The 18816-nt window shown below is 39.2% G+C and overlaps 1 protein-coding gene across 1 annotated transcript in view; it reads left to right on the top strand.

Annotated features, from left to right (window-relative positions):
- Nucleotides 1–18816, top strand: part of gbe1b (glucan (1,4-alpha-), branching enzyme 1b) — an 83792-nt gene that overhangs the window by 25538 nt on the left and 39438 nt on the right. The window contains exons 8-10 of the mRNA XM_086080044.1: nucleotides 10681–10796; nucleotides 12100–12227; nucleotides 13548–13646. Of these exons, the coding sequence (XP_085936170.1) occupies nucleotides 10681–10796; nucleotides 12100–12227; nucleotides 13548–13646 (343 nt within the window). The remainder of the gene's footprint in view (nucleotides 1–10680; nucleotides 10797–12099; nucleotides 12228–13547; nucleotides 13647–18816) is intronic.

Genomic DNA, 18816 nt, shown 5'->3' with positions numbered 1-18816 from the left:
TATTACGGTTGTTTGACAGATGCTGACTTGCACTGGTTGTCCAAGCGAAATTCTGCTTTCATTCCTGTTGTCTTGATCAAAGAACTATTTTTTGTTGTTGTTGTTGTTGATTTGTCTTCAGTACCATCTTGCCAAGCGGTATCACCAGAGACCACACTCCTTAGATCTAAATTGTTAACTTGGCGTACCTTTGAGGGAAATAGTTGGTCTGATATCAGTATTCCAAATGCCTGGCTTGGCAAACATCACTTCTCTGCCCAAGCGAGGCCACAAGTACTCTCACACTTGCTGAGTAGCAATTAGATGAAAGAATAAGCAACTGCGACTATCCTTGTCTCATCAATGACTCGGCAGTAAATAATAAATTTTTGCTTATTTTGCTTTCCCCCCCCAATTTAATACATTTCCCAGGTGTCTTGATAAAAGTTCTCTGACATGTTTAGTCAAAATAAACAATCGCTAAAGATTTATAGCTTTTGTGAGACTGCAATTTAGTGACTTCTCCAACCCCTCTCGCAGACTACTTTTTGAAAAAGTGACGAGCAACTTATAAAGTGTCTTTTTGTGGTGTTATGGGAGATTTCTGGAGGCTGAGACTCCATCTAGAACAGGAGACTAAGTTGCTAGTTATCAGAAGCTAACATAGGTGACGTTGTTAGCTCACACTCATCTTTGCTAACATTTCAACTCTGCTGATCTCTTGCCTTTGGCACAATAGGGCTTACTTGTGCATTCGTCGACAAGCTTATCCTCCAAGTCATGGACAGAAAAACTCGGTGTGGGTCCGTAATCATGTAAAGTAGCCCAATTGTGACAACACAATCCGGCAATATTCTGAGCAGCCGGCACATTAAAAAAAAAAAAAAGAAGCTATAATAAAATACATACCTGATTGTTAATTACACATTTGATGGGTGAGCAAGCACTTCAGGGACATATTTGTAAATAGTGAACGTAAATAACAAAAAAATCTGACAGGAATTTGACACTTCTTCCAAAGAGGTTTATAATTGCCTATAGATGCCAGAAGATGGTGGAAAAGCACAACTTTTGTGTAAAGGAAATTCCTCAACTCACTTCATCATGGTTTACTTTATTGCCTTGGCCTGAGCACATAATCATCTCACACACCTACACACACACAAACGCAAAACACACAAAATCCTTGAATATGTGCATTTGCGAATGCCGGACCTTGAATGAGCGGGGATTTGAAGCAGTTAAAACGTCAATTCCATAATTTGTCCTCTTTAAGCTAAACAGCAATTTCAGTATTGAAAAATGACTTTTAGTTTTAACTCATTCACTCCTAGCCATTTTCACTGAAGCAACCCCCTTTGCTCCCGGCTGTTTTACTGGATTTTGACAGATTTTGCAAGGCCCACAAAATATTGTGTTCTATTGCTATAAAAACATGGAACCTACCAAAAGAAAGATTAGAGTCTCTTCTTTCATTAGGAAAAAAACATATTTCTATCTGTTTCCGTTTTGCAGCAATTAGCATTAGAATATAGCTTCATCATTATTCACAAATCTGTTTAAAACAGTGGGGGAAAGAGCTTTTTTCAACATGGCCCTGGTTGTTCTCTTGTACTCTGCTGCCACCTGTTGGCCGTTTTTGTAATAACTACCATTGCTTCAAGCATTCTCTTCCATTCAGAGGCTGCATCAAAACCTTCTGTATGCTCTAGCATTAAAAAAAAATTTTTTTTTTTTTTTTTTTTTTTTTTTACGTATAAATATGTCTTTGGGAGTAAATGAGTAAAAAAAAATTTTTTACTTCAATTCTTTACTTCAATTCGGCTCATGACATAACAATAATGTTAACAAACATCAAACTTAGACTGAATTAAATACCTTAAGAGCAAAGTTTGCTTACTTGGCCATCAGACAGTCATTGTGACGAAATCCAACGTTTGTTTATCAATATTGTAGAAAATGGTTCAATACATCGATATATGATACTTTGAGTCAGAGGTGGCAAATCCAGGTCCAGAACGTAGAAAACCTGCCACAGTTTGGCGTTAGCTAGCTCCATGGGGTAGATGCCACGGACTTCCGGGTTTCACATATCAGCACACCACCACCCCTGCGTTACCCCAACCGCGTGCTCCCGCCCATCGCCGTCTCCGCTCTCTGGAATGCTTCGGACAACTGAGACAGACACATTACAGACTCACACCCGTCGACAGGAACGCGCTACCGAGGGGCACAAAGGCGGAAGCGCACGTACTGGGACGTGTGGCCCATACATCGCACACCGGAACCGGGAACAAAGCTGATGTGTGAAACCCGGAAGTCGGAAGTCCCGCCTCCTCCGCGGCATATACCCCATTGGTGCTCGTTTACCTGCTAGGGAGCCAGCTAGCTAGCTAGCATCAGGGGCTAAAACCAAACTGTGGCAGGGTTTAACTTTCTGGACCTAGATTTGCCACCTCTGCTTTGAGTGACCTCTACTGTGAATGTTAACAGGTTTACCTTGTAGGCTTCTTGTTATCCCTGCCCAGAAGAAGTGTGTACTTTTGGTTTCTAAACTATTGAAGTCGATTAAATATTAATTTCAATTTTCCAAAGCATTTGTGTCCAGCTTGAATGCCCTTGAAAACATGGAAGGATATTTTGTTTTCTTAGCAGATATAAATCCTTTCCCCCAAATTCTTGATCCCATTCCGAATGCGCTGGTACGAGGGCATGCTCGCAACAACCGGCGGATGTCAGCCTAATTTATTGGCTGCCGTTTCCTTTTAAAAGATGCCAAAGTCACCTTGAGACAGCAGCCAAGTAAATCAAGGCGGCGTGTTTGGCGAGTGCGCGCGCTGGCAGGCCGCGAAACCGAAACCTCGCAGGTTGGCGGCACGCTCCAGATGAGAGGGACTTCTGAAGAACTTGTAATCCGACCACCTCTCCAGGATCATTCGCTTCTGTTGGACTTCAATGTGCTTGTGGATTCCTAAGATATGGGGAAAAAAAAAGGAGCCAGCGCCACGCCTTTGAAAACTCCTGCACTGCTCCCTGTATTTTCATGCCGAACGTGAGCAGAAAAGAATAATTATTGCGTCTCTGACAGGATTAGTCTATATTTGTGTTTTTCTGACTCACAAAGATCTGATAATGATCTGTGCATAGGGCGATTGGAAATGCCAAACTTATCTTCTGCTGGTATTAAATAAAGGTATTCATGTTAAATGAGGGTGTCCACCGATTCTTAAAAAAAAGTATTAGATTTGATTTTCCAAAGTTAAATCCTTAAAGACCCTGTAAAGTGAATTCAGCGATTTGCTTCTAAATGCACTACACACGTTGGAAGATAATTGCCAGAAATGTGCAAAGGCTGAGAGCAGTGGAGTACTCAATTATGGAAGTAGATATCGACTGTTTTTCCACCGTTTTAGTTTTCTTAACTTCATTGGCATCAGTGGTTAACCAGTGCAATTGTGACATGCAGTCAGTCTGTATTTGTCTGTATCTGCTGTATCCAACTATGCCCTACACCCCGAAAATGCTTCAACACTTTGGATCATCCATTGGCAAGCCCGACTTGACAGCCAGCAAGCGGACCCGGGGCTTCGTAAAATGAACAAACATTTCAAACGGCTTGCTCACAGACACATTTTGCGTGGTAAGCCGTTAACAAAAGATTGACTTGATTGTTTAATTTCACACTTGATAGGTGGGCAGGAACTAAAGAGACACAACAATTTGTAAACAAACCATTAAAAAGTCAATTTTCCATTATATGACCCTTTTAAATCTGAATTCAAAGGCCTTTAAAACCCACACGTCATTGATGTCCTTTCCGCATGGTGAGGTTTAGCATGTCGGTCACGCACTCCAGAGGTTTTGAGTTTGAATCTTAGATCTGACCTTCCTGTGTGGAGTTTTGCATGATCTTCGGCTACTCCGGCTTATTGTAGGAGGCTACAATCCAAAAACTTGTATGTTAGGTTCATTAACTCATTTGTTCCCCAAAACGCATAAAAACGTTCAATTTTAAATATTGCCATGGTCTCAAAAACGTGTTTGTTTTTTTTTATGCTAGAGCATACAGAAGGCTTTGATGCAGCCTCTGACCTGAAGAGGTCGCTTAAAGCAATGGTAGTTATTACAAAAACGGTCACCAGGTGGCAGCAGAGCATAAGAGATCAACCAGGGCCATGTTGCAGCAAGCTCTTTTCCCCAGTGTTTGTGAATAATGGTGAAACTTTGCTATATTCTAATACTAATTGCTGCAAAACGGAAACAAATACAAATATAGTTTGTTTTTTTTCAGGAGATACTCTAAACTTTCTTTTGGTAGGTTCCATGTTTTTACAGACAGACAGAACACAATATTCTGTGGGCTTAGCAAAATCTGTCAAACCCCAGTAAAACAGCTGGGAGCGAAGGGGGTTGCTTTAGTGAAAAGGCTGGGAGTGAATGAGTTAAAGACCTGGTTTACTATGATGATGATGATGATGATGATGACTAAGCTTGAATGATTATTTTTGCTGAAAATTATTAATTAATGTATTTATTTATTTCAAGCAAATACCAAAAAAAAAAAAAAAAACACCTAAAACCGTTTGGGGTATATCTGGCAGCATAACACCAAACAAGTTTTTTGTCGTCATTTCAGTTCAAGTCAATTGTAGCCACTCACTTTTTGGCCGCCCGCAAGTGCCCGTGTGCCTTTTGTTCACAAACCTTATGAAAAGGTCTATCCAAATTCCACACGACGGATGCCTGAAAAGCCTTCCCGAGCATTTTTGGGCCGATACCCACGCACATCATCCATCATCAGCGTCCTTCCATTTGCTTTCTTATCCGCAGCTTTCCCAAAACTTCAATCTTTCCTTCGCCATGGTGACAGCTTGACCCGCCGTCTGCCCGCGAACTCGGGTGCATCCACATTATACGGGTTGCCGTCGTGTACGGCTGGAGGGGAGCGAGGGTGGCGGGGGGGGATAAAACCCGATAAGCGGCAACTGCGCCTGAAGATGAGCTGAAGGAAGCAGGATGTTATTTGAATGGTGACTCATGTAAGCTGTGCTTGTAATAAAAAGTAGAGAAGCTTCTCATCTTTACCATAAATGGTTGGTTAAAGACCTGTGATTGGTCGGTTAGGTCATTCCGTTTTCATCGACCGCTCGACATTATCGATCGTTATAAAGTCAGCATTCATGGGTGCTCATTTACTACATTGTGTTATTTCAAGCAGCTCTATTAATTGGTGGTCGTCATTGGTTGTTAATCCTTATACACCAATTGTTGGTTAGTTACATCACTCGCGCGTCTACACGGCAAATCAGTCAGTAGTTGGGTCCATCCACTTATTTGTATTCGAATTTTTAAGAAATGCGAAAATAAAACTGAATCGAAACGTTAGAAATTCTCCCAAAAGTTTTTACGCGTGGAGAGGATGGATTTTGAAGTGCATCGAGAAAAAAAAGGAAAATGCGAATTTTTGAAACAGGTTTTGCGAATAAACGCTGACAAGACTGGATACTCGTCTCACGTTTTGACCGGATATTATGTCACATGTACGTTTTGCGCATTTTCATTACATTCGCTTAAAAAAATGGATGGAAACCACCTAGTGTTAAATTTCCAGTGTTCGATCAAATATGCAGTAAACAGTGTTATTGTAACACTGTTAGGCTAAAAGTAATAATTCACTTATGTTGAAGATATGTTTGTTGAGGCTATATATATATATATATATATATATATATATAGCATTGGTAGTATATTTTTGTTATTAAAATGTTAGTTTATTTTTCTCAGGTTAGGTCCTTGATAAGCCTGTAATGGGTTTCTACCTCAACTTCACACGTGTTGCATTTATTTTATTTAAAAAATTCCGCCATATTTGTATGTTTTTAAGATTGTGTGTAAATAAACAAGCAAACATACCTTACTTTTTCGTCCACCATTGTCTCGGGACTACAAACATACGTGTGACGTAATATCCGGTCTTGCGAGCGGTTATTCGCAAAACCTGTTTTCATAGCCAAAATTCGCATTTTCCTTTTTTCGATGCACTTCAAAATCCACCCCCTCTAAGCGTAATTTTTTCTAAGCCCTTTTTCGAATTTCTAGCGTTTACATTCAGTTTTGTTTTCGCATTTCTTGAAAATTTGAATAAAAATGCGTGGATGGAAACCCAACTACTGATATTAGTGCTATACACTCAAGTGTAAACACAAGAGTTAAGTGTATTTTGGCATAATTGAATGTTTTACGCTGACACTAATCAGTGTTTACCAGTGTTGATTTGTAACACTATACAGTGCTGAAGTAACACTGGTTAAGTGTGAAAAAAAGCAAGAAGTGATTTACACTCTTTTGTGTGTTCACATATAAACACTATTCTCGTGTTCGATTTAACACTCTCAGTGTTCATCTAGCTCTGGTGATTTTTGCTGTGAACAGGACATCTCTCACCCGTCAGTGGTCAGGCTTTCTGGCCGTCTACATCCGACACCGGCGATTGGTCAGTGGCGTCCTTGGCCATGCTACCCATTATTTTCTATGGTATAAGTAGATTCTCAGGGAAAAACAAATGAGGGGGGGAAGGCATTGAGGTTCCGCCGTACATCCAAGATGCTCCACCAGCAGCAGCAGCAGCAATATGACTCCATTAGCGCTTCTTTATTCTATTAGCGCCCCCCTAACCATGTTTCAGCGGCGCGTTTAAGCAAGAGCACTGTGTAGTTTGCAATTTGCTCCAGCATTAACACCGCAGACTGAGCGATGACTTCATTGAGCTGCGTATCTGTTCCCCAACCAGAGAGCCAAGCACCCGGCCTGTAATTGGGCTTGATGATGAATGGCACTGTGGCTCCTAATGTGGCAGGACGGTTTCATCCCGGAGCCCCCACCCTGCCACAAATCCCCCCCCACCCCCCACACGCCCCCCCACCCCCACTGAGCTCTGGCTGGCTATTATCTCTTTCCCCGGAGGATGCACTGTGCCGGAGTCTTTGTTGGCTCTGTGCAGCAGAGTGAAGGACCTAATCTATTTATCACAGGAGCTGCGTGACCACCCAGCCCGGCTGGTGTTCACGCCGAGCCCCCCCCCCCCCCATTGGTGCTGCTCCTCGCGCTGATGTAACATTTTGCTTCGCACCTGTCAGCATGCGCCCGGGTCGGACATCCCTGAGAATGAGGAAGGGAGGGCTCAGGACAAGTTAAAAGCTGCAGGGGTGACATATTTTCCAGCGAAAAAGAGAGTGAGCGAGCAGGGGGGGGATTATTGAAGGAAAGAACTGTTAAGTGTGCGGATGGATGTGGCAGTTTGAGAGGTTATTGAAGTAGTCGCTGCTGCTGCTGCAACAGCTTTTTTGACATGATGAAATGGCCCCAGTCCATCACTAAAATGTTAAACTGCTTCCTCGCTGTGCTGCCATGTGCTGCGGGGGGGGGAAAAAAAATACAGTTTGATTCGGGTTAAGTAAGCTTGCTCTTCATTGGTCAGTCTAGGTGTCAATCAGTACCTGCACCTGTGATTGGTCGAAAGGGTGATGTGGCGTCATGACTGGCATGTTTGATTATATGGAGGACCAATACTGGCTAAATTAAAAATACATAAATGACTAAATGAAAGAAAAAATTTATAAAAGTGAAAATGAAAACTGATATAAAAAAATATATCATTTTAAAAAGTAAATACAAAAAACATATATAAATGGGAAATAAAAACAACAACAAAAAAATATATCCCTAAATAAATAAAAGTAAAAATAATACAAAAATAAAAAATGAGATTACAAAAATTCAAATAAATATAAATATATTGATATTTAATTCTCTCTCTCTCTCTCCATCCCTCTCTCGCTATCTATCTATCTATCTATATATATATATATATCTATATATATATATATATATATATATATATATATCTATATATATATATATATATATATATATATCTATCTATCTATATATATATATATATATATATATATATCTATATATATATATATATATATATATATATATATATCTATATATATATATATATATATATATATATCTATATATATATATATATATATATCTATATATATATATATCTATATATATATATATATATATATATATATATATATATATATATCTATATATATCTATATATATATATATATATATATATATATATATATATATATATATATATATTTGCAAGAAAAAAACTCAAAAACCTACGAGAAATACACATGGGGTAGCTAATGAGAGGATTCGTTGATGTTTAATGGGACACTGCTTATAAAATGAAAAAGCAGGTCATTTAATTTTGTTGTTTTTATTTCCATTTATATTGACCAATCGCAAGTTGATTTGCATGATCATGTTAAAAATGTTACATATAAGCTTGGTAAGTTTACAACACGTTACAGCTATTCTATCCTGGCGTCCACTGTAACAAATATGTCAGCACCAGTAGTTTCATTTTCATGATTGTTCGGTTACGTCACTCACATTTCACGTCTGTCTGCAGGACCAGTTTTTTCTTGTGCAGGTGCAAGTCTCAGCACCAGTTCTCAGTATGCTACCACAAGTGCCCAAGTTGCGAAATTGGTTGTACGCAGAGTCAGACACTCACGCTTTAATCAGCGTCGCGGGTGTCGCTCATTTGGCGCTCATTACAAGAGCAAATCTTTGGCATGTTGCCATGGAGACGTCAGTTAAAAGGGAAGCTGTGCTTTTGAGAAAAGAGCCAAAAGTAACATTTTCACAGTGGTGGACCTTCAGGGCTCTCTGCTGCTCTCAACACTATTAAAAGCACTAACCTAAATTATAATATTTGCTTCACGAGACTAAATTCATTTTTTCCCAATATTATATTATTTTCATTTTGTAGCGTTAGATGTCAGCCTGTCTATTCTTACCTGTGGACCAGGGCCTTCAGATTCATTAGTGTTGGTCAATGTCACATAAACTATATTAGCAATATGATTTCTTTAATTCATCACGTTTCACATTTGCTCCCAAAAACGTATACATATGTTCTTCTTCTTTTTTTATGCCATATCCATACAGAAGGCTTTGATGCAGCCCTCTGAACTTAGTTATTACAAAGACGGTCAACAGGTGGCAGCAGAGTATAAGAGATCAACCAGGGCCATGTTGAAAAAAGCTCTTTTCCCCACTGTTTTAAACAGATTTGTGAATAATGATGAAGCTATATTCTAATGCTAATTGCTGCAAAACGGAAACAGATAGAAATATTTTTTTTTTCCTAATGAAAGAAGAGACTCTAATCTTTCTTCTGGTAGATTCCATTTTTTTATTGCAATAGAATATTATATTCTGTGGACCTTGCAAAATCAGTTAAAATCCAGTATAACAGCCGGGAGCAAAGGGGATTGCTTCAGTGAAAATGGCTGCCAGTCAATGAGTTAAAAATAAATAACGTCAAACATATTTACTGACAAGTTTTACTAGCAAAACATGTCTGTAGTGACCTTGACAAATGACCGTAATATTCCGAGAAAAAAGTGGCAAATTTGCAAGAAAAAAACTCAGAAACTTACGACAAATACACATAGGGTAGCTAATGAGAGGCAGTCTAATGTGAGGATTCGTTGATGTTTAATGGGACACTTGATAAAATGGAAAGGCAGGATGGAGACGGATTCATTCTTAATTTAAACGTTACTCGTCATTCACCGCAGCTCGAGCGACAACACTTCCTGATCCCCTATCAGTTGACTAAACACTAACCAATCAGAAGCTAGCATAATTTAGGTAAATGCGAGTGAATGACTGAGAGCAGGAGATTCAACATATAAACTTAGATATTTGTAATAAAATAAAATAAATAAATAAAAAATTGCAAAATGTATGAATGTGTAAATAAGAATTCTGGAAACATAAATGTGCAAATAAATATACATTTTAATAAATTAACTTAAATGTTGGCTCCTCAGGGTGTGGACCTTCGCAAAGCGAGGCGTCTTTGTCGCTAGCCGTACCAAACGCTTCAAACATCATATCTCCTTATTTGAAAACCCGACCGAAAAGTATTGGCACAAACATCCGAGTAGGACGCTACGTGTATTTCTTGTAAGTTTCTGAAATTTTTTTCTCGGATAAATGTGCGAGTTTTTTCTCTGAATATTACTATTACTATTATACTCTATTACATTATATATATATATATATATATATATATATATAATACGTGGCCCATATACGCCATCGTACAATAGTAATTAGTAATATCTTTCCAGAATGTTTTTTTTTTAATAGTAATAGAGGTGTATAGTAATACTTCTATGCAAAGTAATAAAAGGGAGATTTTTTATGTGCAGAAAAGTAACTCATTCACTGCCATGGACGATTCTATTTGTCAACTGAAATCCAATCACTTTGACAAATGAATCTGTGAGCGTTACTGCTTTGACCAGTCTCACGAGCAAGCATTCATCAACTTAGTAGAGAGCGCGAGTACTTTTGTCACCTCTGCTTATTTCCGAGAAAACCTGAACGCTGTCTCCACGATAATGAAAACGACTCCCACCGCCGCCTAGCTTGCGACATAATGACGCTTTGGTTATCAATATGTGAATGTCCTGCAGCGTTGGAAATTAATTTCTAGTGTTCAAAGTGCATGATGAGGCGTGTGAATAATTCAAAGTCTCTGCCGTGTCTGACCTTGAATGTGTGTGTGTGTGTGTGTGTGTGTGTTGCTAGCTGGGAAGTGCTTCGCTTCCTTCTGTCGAACCTGCGCTGGTGGATGGAGGAGTACAAGTTTGACGGCTTCCGATTCGACGGCATCACCTCCATGCTGTATCACCACCACGGCATCGGTAAGACATGCCAACGCTGGACATGGTTGCAATTGTTTAAAGGACGTTAGTCGGTCTACATATCAATTATGACGCCGAGCACGATTGTCACCAAATACAAATACAGTCACTCATAGGGCTGCTCGATTATGGAAAAAATAATAATCACGATTATTTTGGCAATAAGTGAAATCACAATTATTCACACAATTATTAATTTTGGGGTACAAAGCAAGAACATGTTTAAGCATTTAAAAATATTAAGACTAATTAGAAAAATAAAAACACTATAATTATGTAAGTTATTTTTGGACCAAACAGAATTTTTAATAATATGTATTTATAATAATATATATGTATTTATTTATTTATTTATTCATGTTGGCAAAAACTTGAAGTTGGAGTGCAGTTTAAACGTAAACAACAAATAAATATTAAAACAAATAAAAAAAATTGAAACTCTATCATTATGCATGTTCCTTTTGGATGATTAATTTTTTTTTAAATTAATTATTTTAAAAAGGTGTATATTTAAATAACTCACAATTAGTATTAATTAAAAAAAAATACGCTTATGCTGATTTTGTAATTGTAGCGTGTAATAATTGAAATTGTAATTAAATGTCGATTAATTGCACAGCCCTAGTCACTCATGAATGTATGCATCTACAGTATTTATGTTTTTGTGTGTTTTATTTATTTATTTATTTTTATCTTTCCTCTGTTATTCTTGGAAAAAATCACGTCCTTACTGCCCTGCTAGGACTCCATCTGGTGCCAAACTAAGTTCAGGATCTTCAGTTTGACAAAAGTAGTCCTTTACCACCATCTTGTGTCATCTATAGGCAATTATTGTACAGTAAACCTTTTTGATAGGGAGTTCAAACTGGTGGATTTTCACGATTCGCGGCAGGGCTCAGTTCCTCAGCAATCAAGTATCTGCCGCGTGTCAAAAGCTAATGCTAAGATGCTAACAAAAGTCAATGCAGCTCTGCTTACCTTTTAACCTTTACTTCGCACCTGTGGGAGGATGTGGGTTTTTCTCTGTGGGTCTTGGATGCTGGCAATTGCTTGAAAGTGGCTGTGGCTCGCCTAGTCTAACTAATCGAATATAATACAGAGAAACTTAGATGACTTTCAGAAACGGGTAAATCAAACAAAAAACGATTTACTTAATTGTCTAATTTCACACTTGATGAGTGTGCTGGCTTGCCAGAAAACACTACTTTTTTCTTTACATAAGTTCCGTAACCTCAACTGTTTAAAAGTGTAGCATCGAAAGCGAGGTCTTAAAAAGTTTCTTATGTGGGCGTTTCCTCCTCAGGCGTCGCCTTCTCGGGGGATTACAGCGAGTACTTTGGCCTCCAGGTGGACGAGGACTCGCTGTTGTACCTGATGCTGGCCAATCACATCCTGCACACGCTGTATCCCGACTGCATCACCGTCGCCGAGGTAGAGGTCGCCTTTTGTAATGACGTGGCCCGCGGCGGCTATTAGTGAGCGGCACTTCATCACCGCCCGCTGCTTCCTTGCGTATTCATTGCTGTAATTAGGAAGTAATGCGAAAAGGCAATGAGATGTCGTTCTTGTCGGCCTAAGGAACCTCCAAGGATCTGCGCCGGGGACACTTTTTGACCTTGTAATTTCTTCGGAATTCAAAAACAATGTTCCCATAGGAGGGAATGCAAATAGAAATAATCCAGGGTCAAACTTTGCCTGTTGTAAAATCTTAATTAAGTCATTCACTCCCAGTCATTTTCATTGAAGCAACACCCTTTGCTCCCGGGCTCTTTTACTGGATTTTGACTGATTTTGCAAGGCCCGCATAATATTGTGTTCTATTGCTATAAAAACATTAAACCTACCAAAAGAAACAGTCTGTTCTTTTATCTGGAAAAAACAAACAAAAAACAATTAGCGTTAGAATATAACTAAGCTTCATCATTATTCACAAACACTGGGAAAAAGAGTTTGTTGCAACATTGCCCTGCTTGATCTCTTATACTCTGCTGCCACCTGCTAGCCGATTTTTGTGTTAACTACTATTGCTTTAAGCGACCTCTTCAGGTCAGAGGCTGCATCAAAGCTCTTGCATAAAAAAAAATTTTTTTAAATGTATTAATACATTTTTGGGACCATGATAATATTTAAAATGTGTACATTTTTGGGAGCAAATGAGTAAATTTTTTTAACAAATGGCGGATGGTCCTCGAAATTCTCAAACTTGACGCCATGCTCCGCCCACAAGGATGCCTGCTTCTGATCGGGGCTCATTTTGGCAAATTAGACTTAGAGTCCTGGAATTTGCCCAAAATTGCTGCTTCCATCCAAAAGGACCGACAGGCTGTTCAGTTTTCTTCATGAGTCCTTGAGACTTTTTTTCTGTCATGATAAACACGTCCACCCAATTTAGTGCCAATATGTGAATCTAGTCTAGTGTCTGCGGTCATTTTTTTTCCAGGGGACGCTTGTGAGTGAGATTTCAAAGAGTCGTTAAATATATCCCTTTTTGCCAGGATAAACGCACTTGCAAAAATTGGTTAATATCACCAAAAAAAAAGACCCATTCATTCGTGGAAAGAATACTAATTAAAGCTGAAAGCAGTGACGAATAGCCCCTCAGGCTCGCTTTTTCATGGTGAATCCTCAAAAGGATCATTAAATTTTGACACTGCAAGTTTTACTGCTTGCTTCGCCTCGTCTCTGGTTGTCTTCTTCTTCTTCTGTTCTCACTTTCTTCTTTTCTTAACCCAAAATGCAACTTTTGTGCAGGACGTGTCGGGGATGCCCGCCCTCTGCAGGGCGGTGGAGGAAGGCGGGCTCGGTTTTGATTACCGATTAGCGATGGCCATTCCCGATAAGTGGATTCAGGTAAGCTGATCTGCTTTCACTTGTATTTTCTCACTCGATTTGTTTACACCATTTGGCACCCAGTGGTGAGTTAAAGTGTCTTAAGTATTGTGATTTGGGATGTTGGATACCACTCTTTTTCAGACCGATGCCAGTACCAATACTTGACTCTTGAGTAGTCACCAATACCGATAGCAAGTACAATACCACTAGTACTTTTTTACACATACAATTTCAATCATTTTAAAGAAAGGCCTACGCACTATAAAAAAAAATTCCCTGCATGAAATTAAAACTCAACTCGCAGCCATTTTTACTGAAGCAACCCCCTTCGCTCCTGGCTGTTTTACTGGATTTTGTCTGATTTTGCAAGGCCCACAGAATATTGTGTTCTATTGCTATAAAAACATGGAACTTACCAAAAGAAAGATTAGAGTCTCTTCTTTCATCAGGAGAAAAAGGTAGATTTGTATCTGTTTCCGTTGTGCAGCAATAAGCATTATAATTTAGCTAAGTTTCATCATTATTCACAAACTTGTTAAAAACACAGGCAAAAAGAGCTTGTTGTGACATGGCCCTGGCTGGTCTCTTATACTCTGCTCCCACCTGCTGGCCGTTTTTTTGTCATAACTACAATTTCTTTAAGCGACCTCTTAAGGTCAGAAGCTGCATCAAAGCATTGTATATGCTCTAGCATAAAAAAAAAACATAAAACACGTATAAATATGTTTGGGGGCGTGAAGGACAAAGTATTAAAAAACATATTTATACATTTTTGGGTGGGATTGAGTGAGGCAATTTTCTATTATTTTAATTTCACATTTCTAGTTCCTGGCCGTAAAATGGCCACAAGATTACCGGACGCCGTTGGAAGTACTGATACCTTTTAGACTTAAGGCTGGGTATTATGGAGGACCAAAACTGCCAAAATAAAAATACATAAATAAATTAAGAAATAATTGAAAATAAAAATGGATCCATCCATCCATCCATTTTCTGTACCGCTTGTCCTCACAAGGGTCGCGGGGGTTGCTGGAGCCTATCCCAGCCGGCTTCGGGCAGTAGGCGGGGTACACCCTGAACTGGTTGCCAGCCAATCGCAGGGCACACAGAGACAAACAACCATACTCACAATCACACCTATGGACAATTTGGAGTGTCCAATTCACCTGCCATGCATGTTTTTGGAATAAATAAAAATGGATGTTATTTTTTTATTATTATTTTACATTAGTTTTTATTTTCACTTTTATTTTTTATTTTGGCAGGTTTGGTCCTCCATACTTTATTTGCCCGATACCGATACACTTTGGTATTGATACTCGCCCATCTCTAATTGTGAGACACATCACAGTGGTTCGGTTGTCTGCAACCCTTAGCTTGGAGGCGTGCAAATTAATTTGTAGTAAATTGTTGTATCATTCAAAAAAGTGCATGCCAACCTGGCACTCACTCCCACACACACACACACACACACACCCACACACACCACTCGCGAAAGCCAATTAATAAGCAAGACACACTTGTGGCATGAATCCATGAGCGTCAATGAGCTGGTCTCACAAGATGCGCTATATGTGTTTTGTATGCGATCACATTTTGCTTCCCATGAGTCACATGCACGTGTCAACATGTGCCTTTTTTTTTTCAGCTAATATGATCAAGTCTCCTTGTGTGAAAAGCACTTGAGTATTTTTTTTTTCTTGCCCCCGAGCCATGTGAGAAGTTTAATCTTCCACACGCAAGCCCTTTGTTCCTCTTTTTTTTCTTTTTTATTATTAATGCAGCACTCTTTTATTTTTTTTGCTTGTTTAATCCCACCTCCTGACTGAATGAGAAGGTCATTATTCATCCCCTCAAACAAAAGACGTACGGAAGAAGCGGGACGACGAGACACAGTTGTTATAGCGGAAATAAAAAACGTTTGACCTGTTCATTCACGGTGACCTTGCCCGTTCACTGGGTAATTACCGCCATTTCCCGCGTGTACGCGTTCACGTACGGCGTATTCTCCTTGTGAGGCCGGCGGGAATGGCGACGAGCTTTCATGCGAAGGTCATCTCGTTATGGAGCCGGGGCCGAATGTTACAACACGTTAGCGGTTAGCGCACCGAAACTGCTTCACTTGCTAAGTTGTGCGCAGATGTGGCAAAAGTTTCACATCACGTAAATCCTCACAACTCTAAACAGGGGCCACCCAATTTGGTGCCTGCAGCCACCAGGTAGCTCCCAGGGACAACACGAGTGGCCCGTTGGCCCGCTCTAAGTATAGCGGAGCGGTGATGGCACATTGTGATTTTCTAGGAAGTTGTAGAAGTGATAGAAAATGTAAACACTGGAAGAGATTTATATATATTGGTGTTTCCTAATTATTGTGATAAATAAGTAACATGATCAGTCTTTACATAAATAAATATCCTGAATTATTAGGGATAGCGCCAACATTAACTCATTCACTGGCAGCCATTTTCACTGAAGCAACCCCCTTCGCTCCTGGCTGTTTTAATGGATTTTGACAGATTTTGCAAAGCCCACAGAATATTGTGTTCTATTTCTATAATAATATATGGAATCTGATCAGTCTTTACATAAATAAATATCCTGAACTATTAGGGATGGCGCCAACATTAACGCATTCACTGGCAGCCATTTTCACTGAAGCAACCCCCTTCGCTCCTGGCTGTTTTAATGGATTTTGACAGGTTTTGCAAGGCCCACAGAATATTGTGTTCTATTTCTATAATAATATATGGAATCTGATCAGTCTTTACATAAATAAATATCCTGAATTATTAGGGATGGCGCCAACATTAACTCATTCACTGGCAGCCATTTTCACTGAAGCAACCCCCTTCGCTCCTGGCTGTTTTAATGGATTTTGACCGGTTTTGCAAGGCCCACAGAATATTGTGTTCTATTTCTATAATAATATATGGAATCTGATCAGTCTTTACATAAATAAATATCCTGAATTATTAGGGATGGCGCCAACATTAACGCATTCACTGGCAGCCATTTTCACTGAAGCAACCCCCTTCGCTCCCGGCTGTTTTAATGGATTTTGACAGATTTTGCAAGGCCCACAGAATATTGTGTTCTATTTCTATAATAATATATGGAATCTGATCAGTCTTTACATAAATAAATATCCTGAATTATTAGGGATGGCGCCAACATTAACTCATTCACTGGCAGCCATTTTCACTGAAGCAACCCCCTTCGCTCCTGGCTGTTTTAATGGATTTTGACAGATTTTGCAAGGCCCACAGAATATTGTGTTCTATTTCTATAATAATATATGGAATCTACCAAAAGAAAAATTAGGGTCTCTTCTTTCTTCGGGGGAAAAAAAGTATATTTCTACCTCTTTCATGGTATTACCTTCTGAGGTACTAGCTAAAAAAACAAACAAATGTTTTTAACAATGGTTCTCATTTCTAGAAGTGGGGCATTATGGGTAAACCTCATCAGACACACGTTTCCATGCCTGCCATTATGTCTTCTGAGTACAAAATCAATGTTTCATGAAGGTGACAAGGCCTCATTTCTGCTGCAAACTTTGCAGCTACGTGCTCAGCCACATCAAAAATGTACTGGTGGCGATTACTGTGCCAAAGTCTTTGGCCGCCACTAGATTTGTTGTTAGTAATGGACCTTTTTCTTGTTGTTATTTTGACGTTGTTGGACAGATACAATTGACCACTCGGTGCTTGTTCACACGCCGGATGGGAAATTGTTGGCACAGGATACCGTGGATGTCCTTCCACACAACAAGTGTTGAAGCACCCTTTCGCTCACCTCTTCAGCCCAAAGTGCCAATGTTGAAGTACTTAATGGCCCACCATGCTGTGGGAAAAAAAAACATTGTTTATAAGAGCGCAGCAATGGCTATGAAAAGCTATTGTGGTGTGACATCTACATTTCAATGCAAAAAAGTTGGTCGCATGTTGTCATGGATAGTTGAGGTGCTCGAAACTTCATCTGCGGTGCTTCTGCATCTGTCCAATTACGAGAGATGAAAACTCGGAATATGATAATGTGATATTTTTCCAACAATTGGGGTAATATTGGAATACATACGCTTGTGGCTGATATACTGGAAAATGATGATGTAACGATGCATCACACACTCTAAAAACAGTTGGGTGAAAAGTAACCCAATTATGGATCAAAATGGACCGATCCACTTTATGCAGCAATTTGACCCAACTTTGAGTCAGGAAATGGGTGTTTTACCCAGAAAGTTGGGTAGAGTAGAGGATCGGTCTATTTGGGTTATTTTTGACCCAACTGTTTATAGAAGTGCAATATCTGTGTTCCCCTTATATGAGAGTAAAAATTTGTATTAATATTGTGTCATTATCGTCAATATAGGATGGATTTATTCCAGTTGTGTCACACATGATGCTTTAGGAGTAGATTGTTATGCCACACATAGTTTCGACACTGTTTTGACACGCGTGATTGTTATGCCACACACAGGCAAGGCCGTTTTTGATATAGCACATTTCATACAAAAGATAATTCAACATGCTTCACATAATTCAACATTTAAAGAAATTTACAAACAAAATAATAATTAAAGAAAGTTCTCACATGCCAGTGAGACTAATGTTTTTGACACCCGTGATTGTTATGCCACACCCAGGCAAGGCAGTTTTTGATATAGCACATTTCATGCAAAAGATCATTCAACATGCTTCAATAAGTCTACATTTAAAGAAATTTACAAACAAAAATAATGTAAAAAATTAATTCTCACATACCTGTGAGACTGACCAGCATGTGATTGTTATGCCACACGTACCTTTGATGCTGTTTTTTCTGCGCCATCATGCGATTGTCATGCCACTCATACCTTTGTGAGTGATTGTTTTGACTTTGCTTTTTATGCCACAAATAACTTTGGGACTCATTGTTTTGACGCCAGCCTGTGAATGCTATGTCACACATAGTTAAAAGTCAGATTATTTTGACTGCGCGAGCATGTCATTGTTATGCCACACTTAGCTTTGTAAGTGGTTGTTTGGTTGCATGAGCGTGTGATTGTTATGCCACACATAGCTTTGGGGGTCATTCTTTTAAGTGCACCCATGCCCAGTGTGTGATTGTTTGTCCATTCATATCTTTAAAAGTAATTGTGCCTGTAATCCTTTGAACATTTAAAAAAAATTGTGTTTGCATAATTAAG

The sequence above is a fragment of the Leptonotus elevatus genome, chromosome 7 (genome assembly GCF_054856555.1).
Source record: "Leptonotus elevatus isolate MCC_2025b chromosome 7, RoL_Lele_1.0, whole genome shotgun sequence".
In the NCBI taxonomy this organism is placed as follows: Eukaryota; Metazoa; Chordata; class Actinopteri; order Syngnathiformes; family Syngnathidae; genus Leptonotus; species Leptonotus elevatus.
Note: the sequence above shows the minus strand (reverse complement) of the source record. Positions and strands in the feature narration are given on the sequence as shown.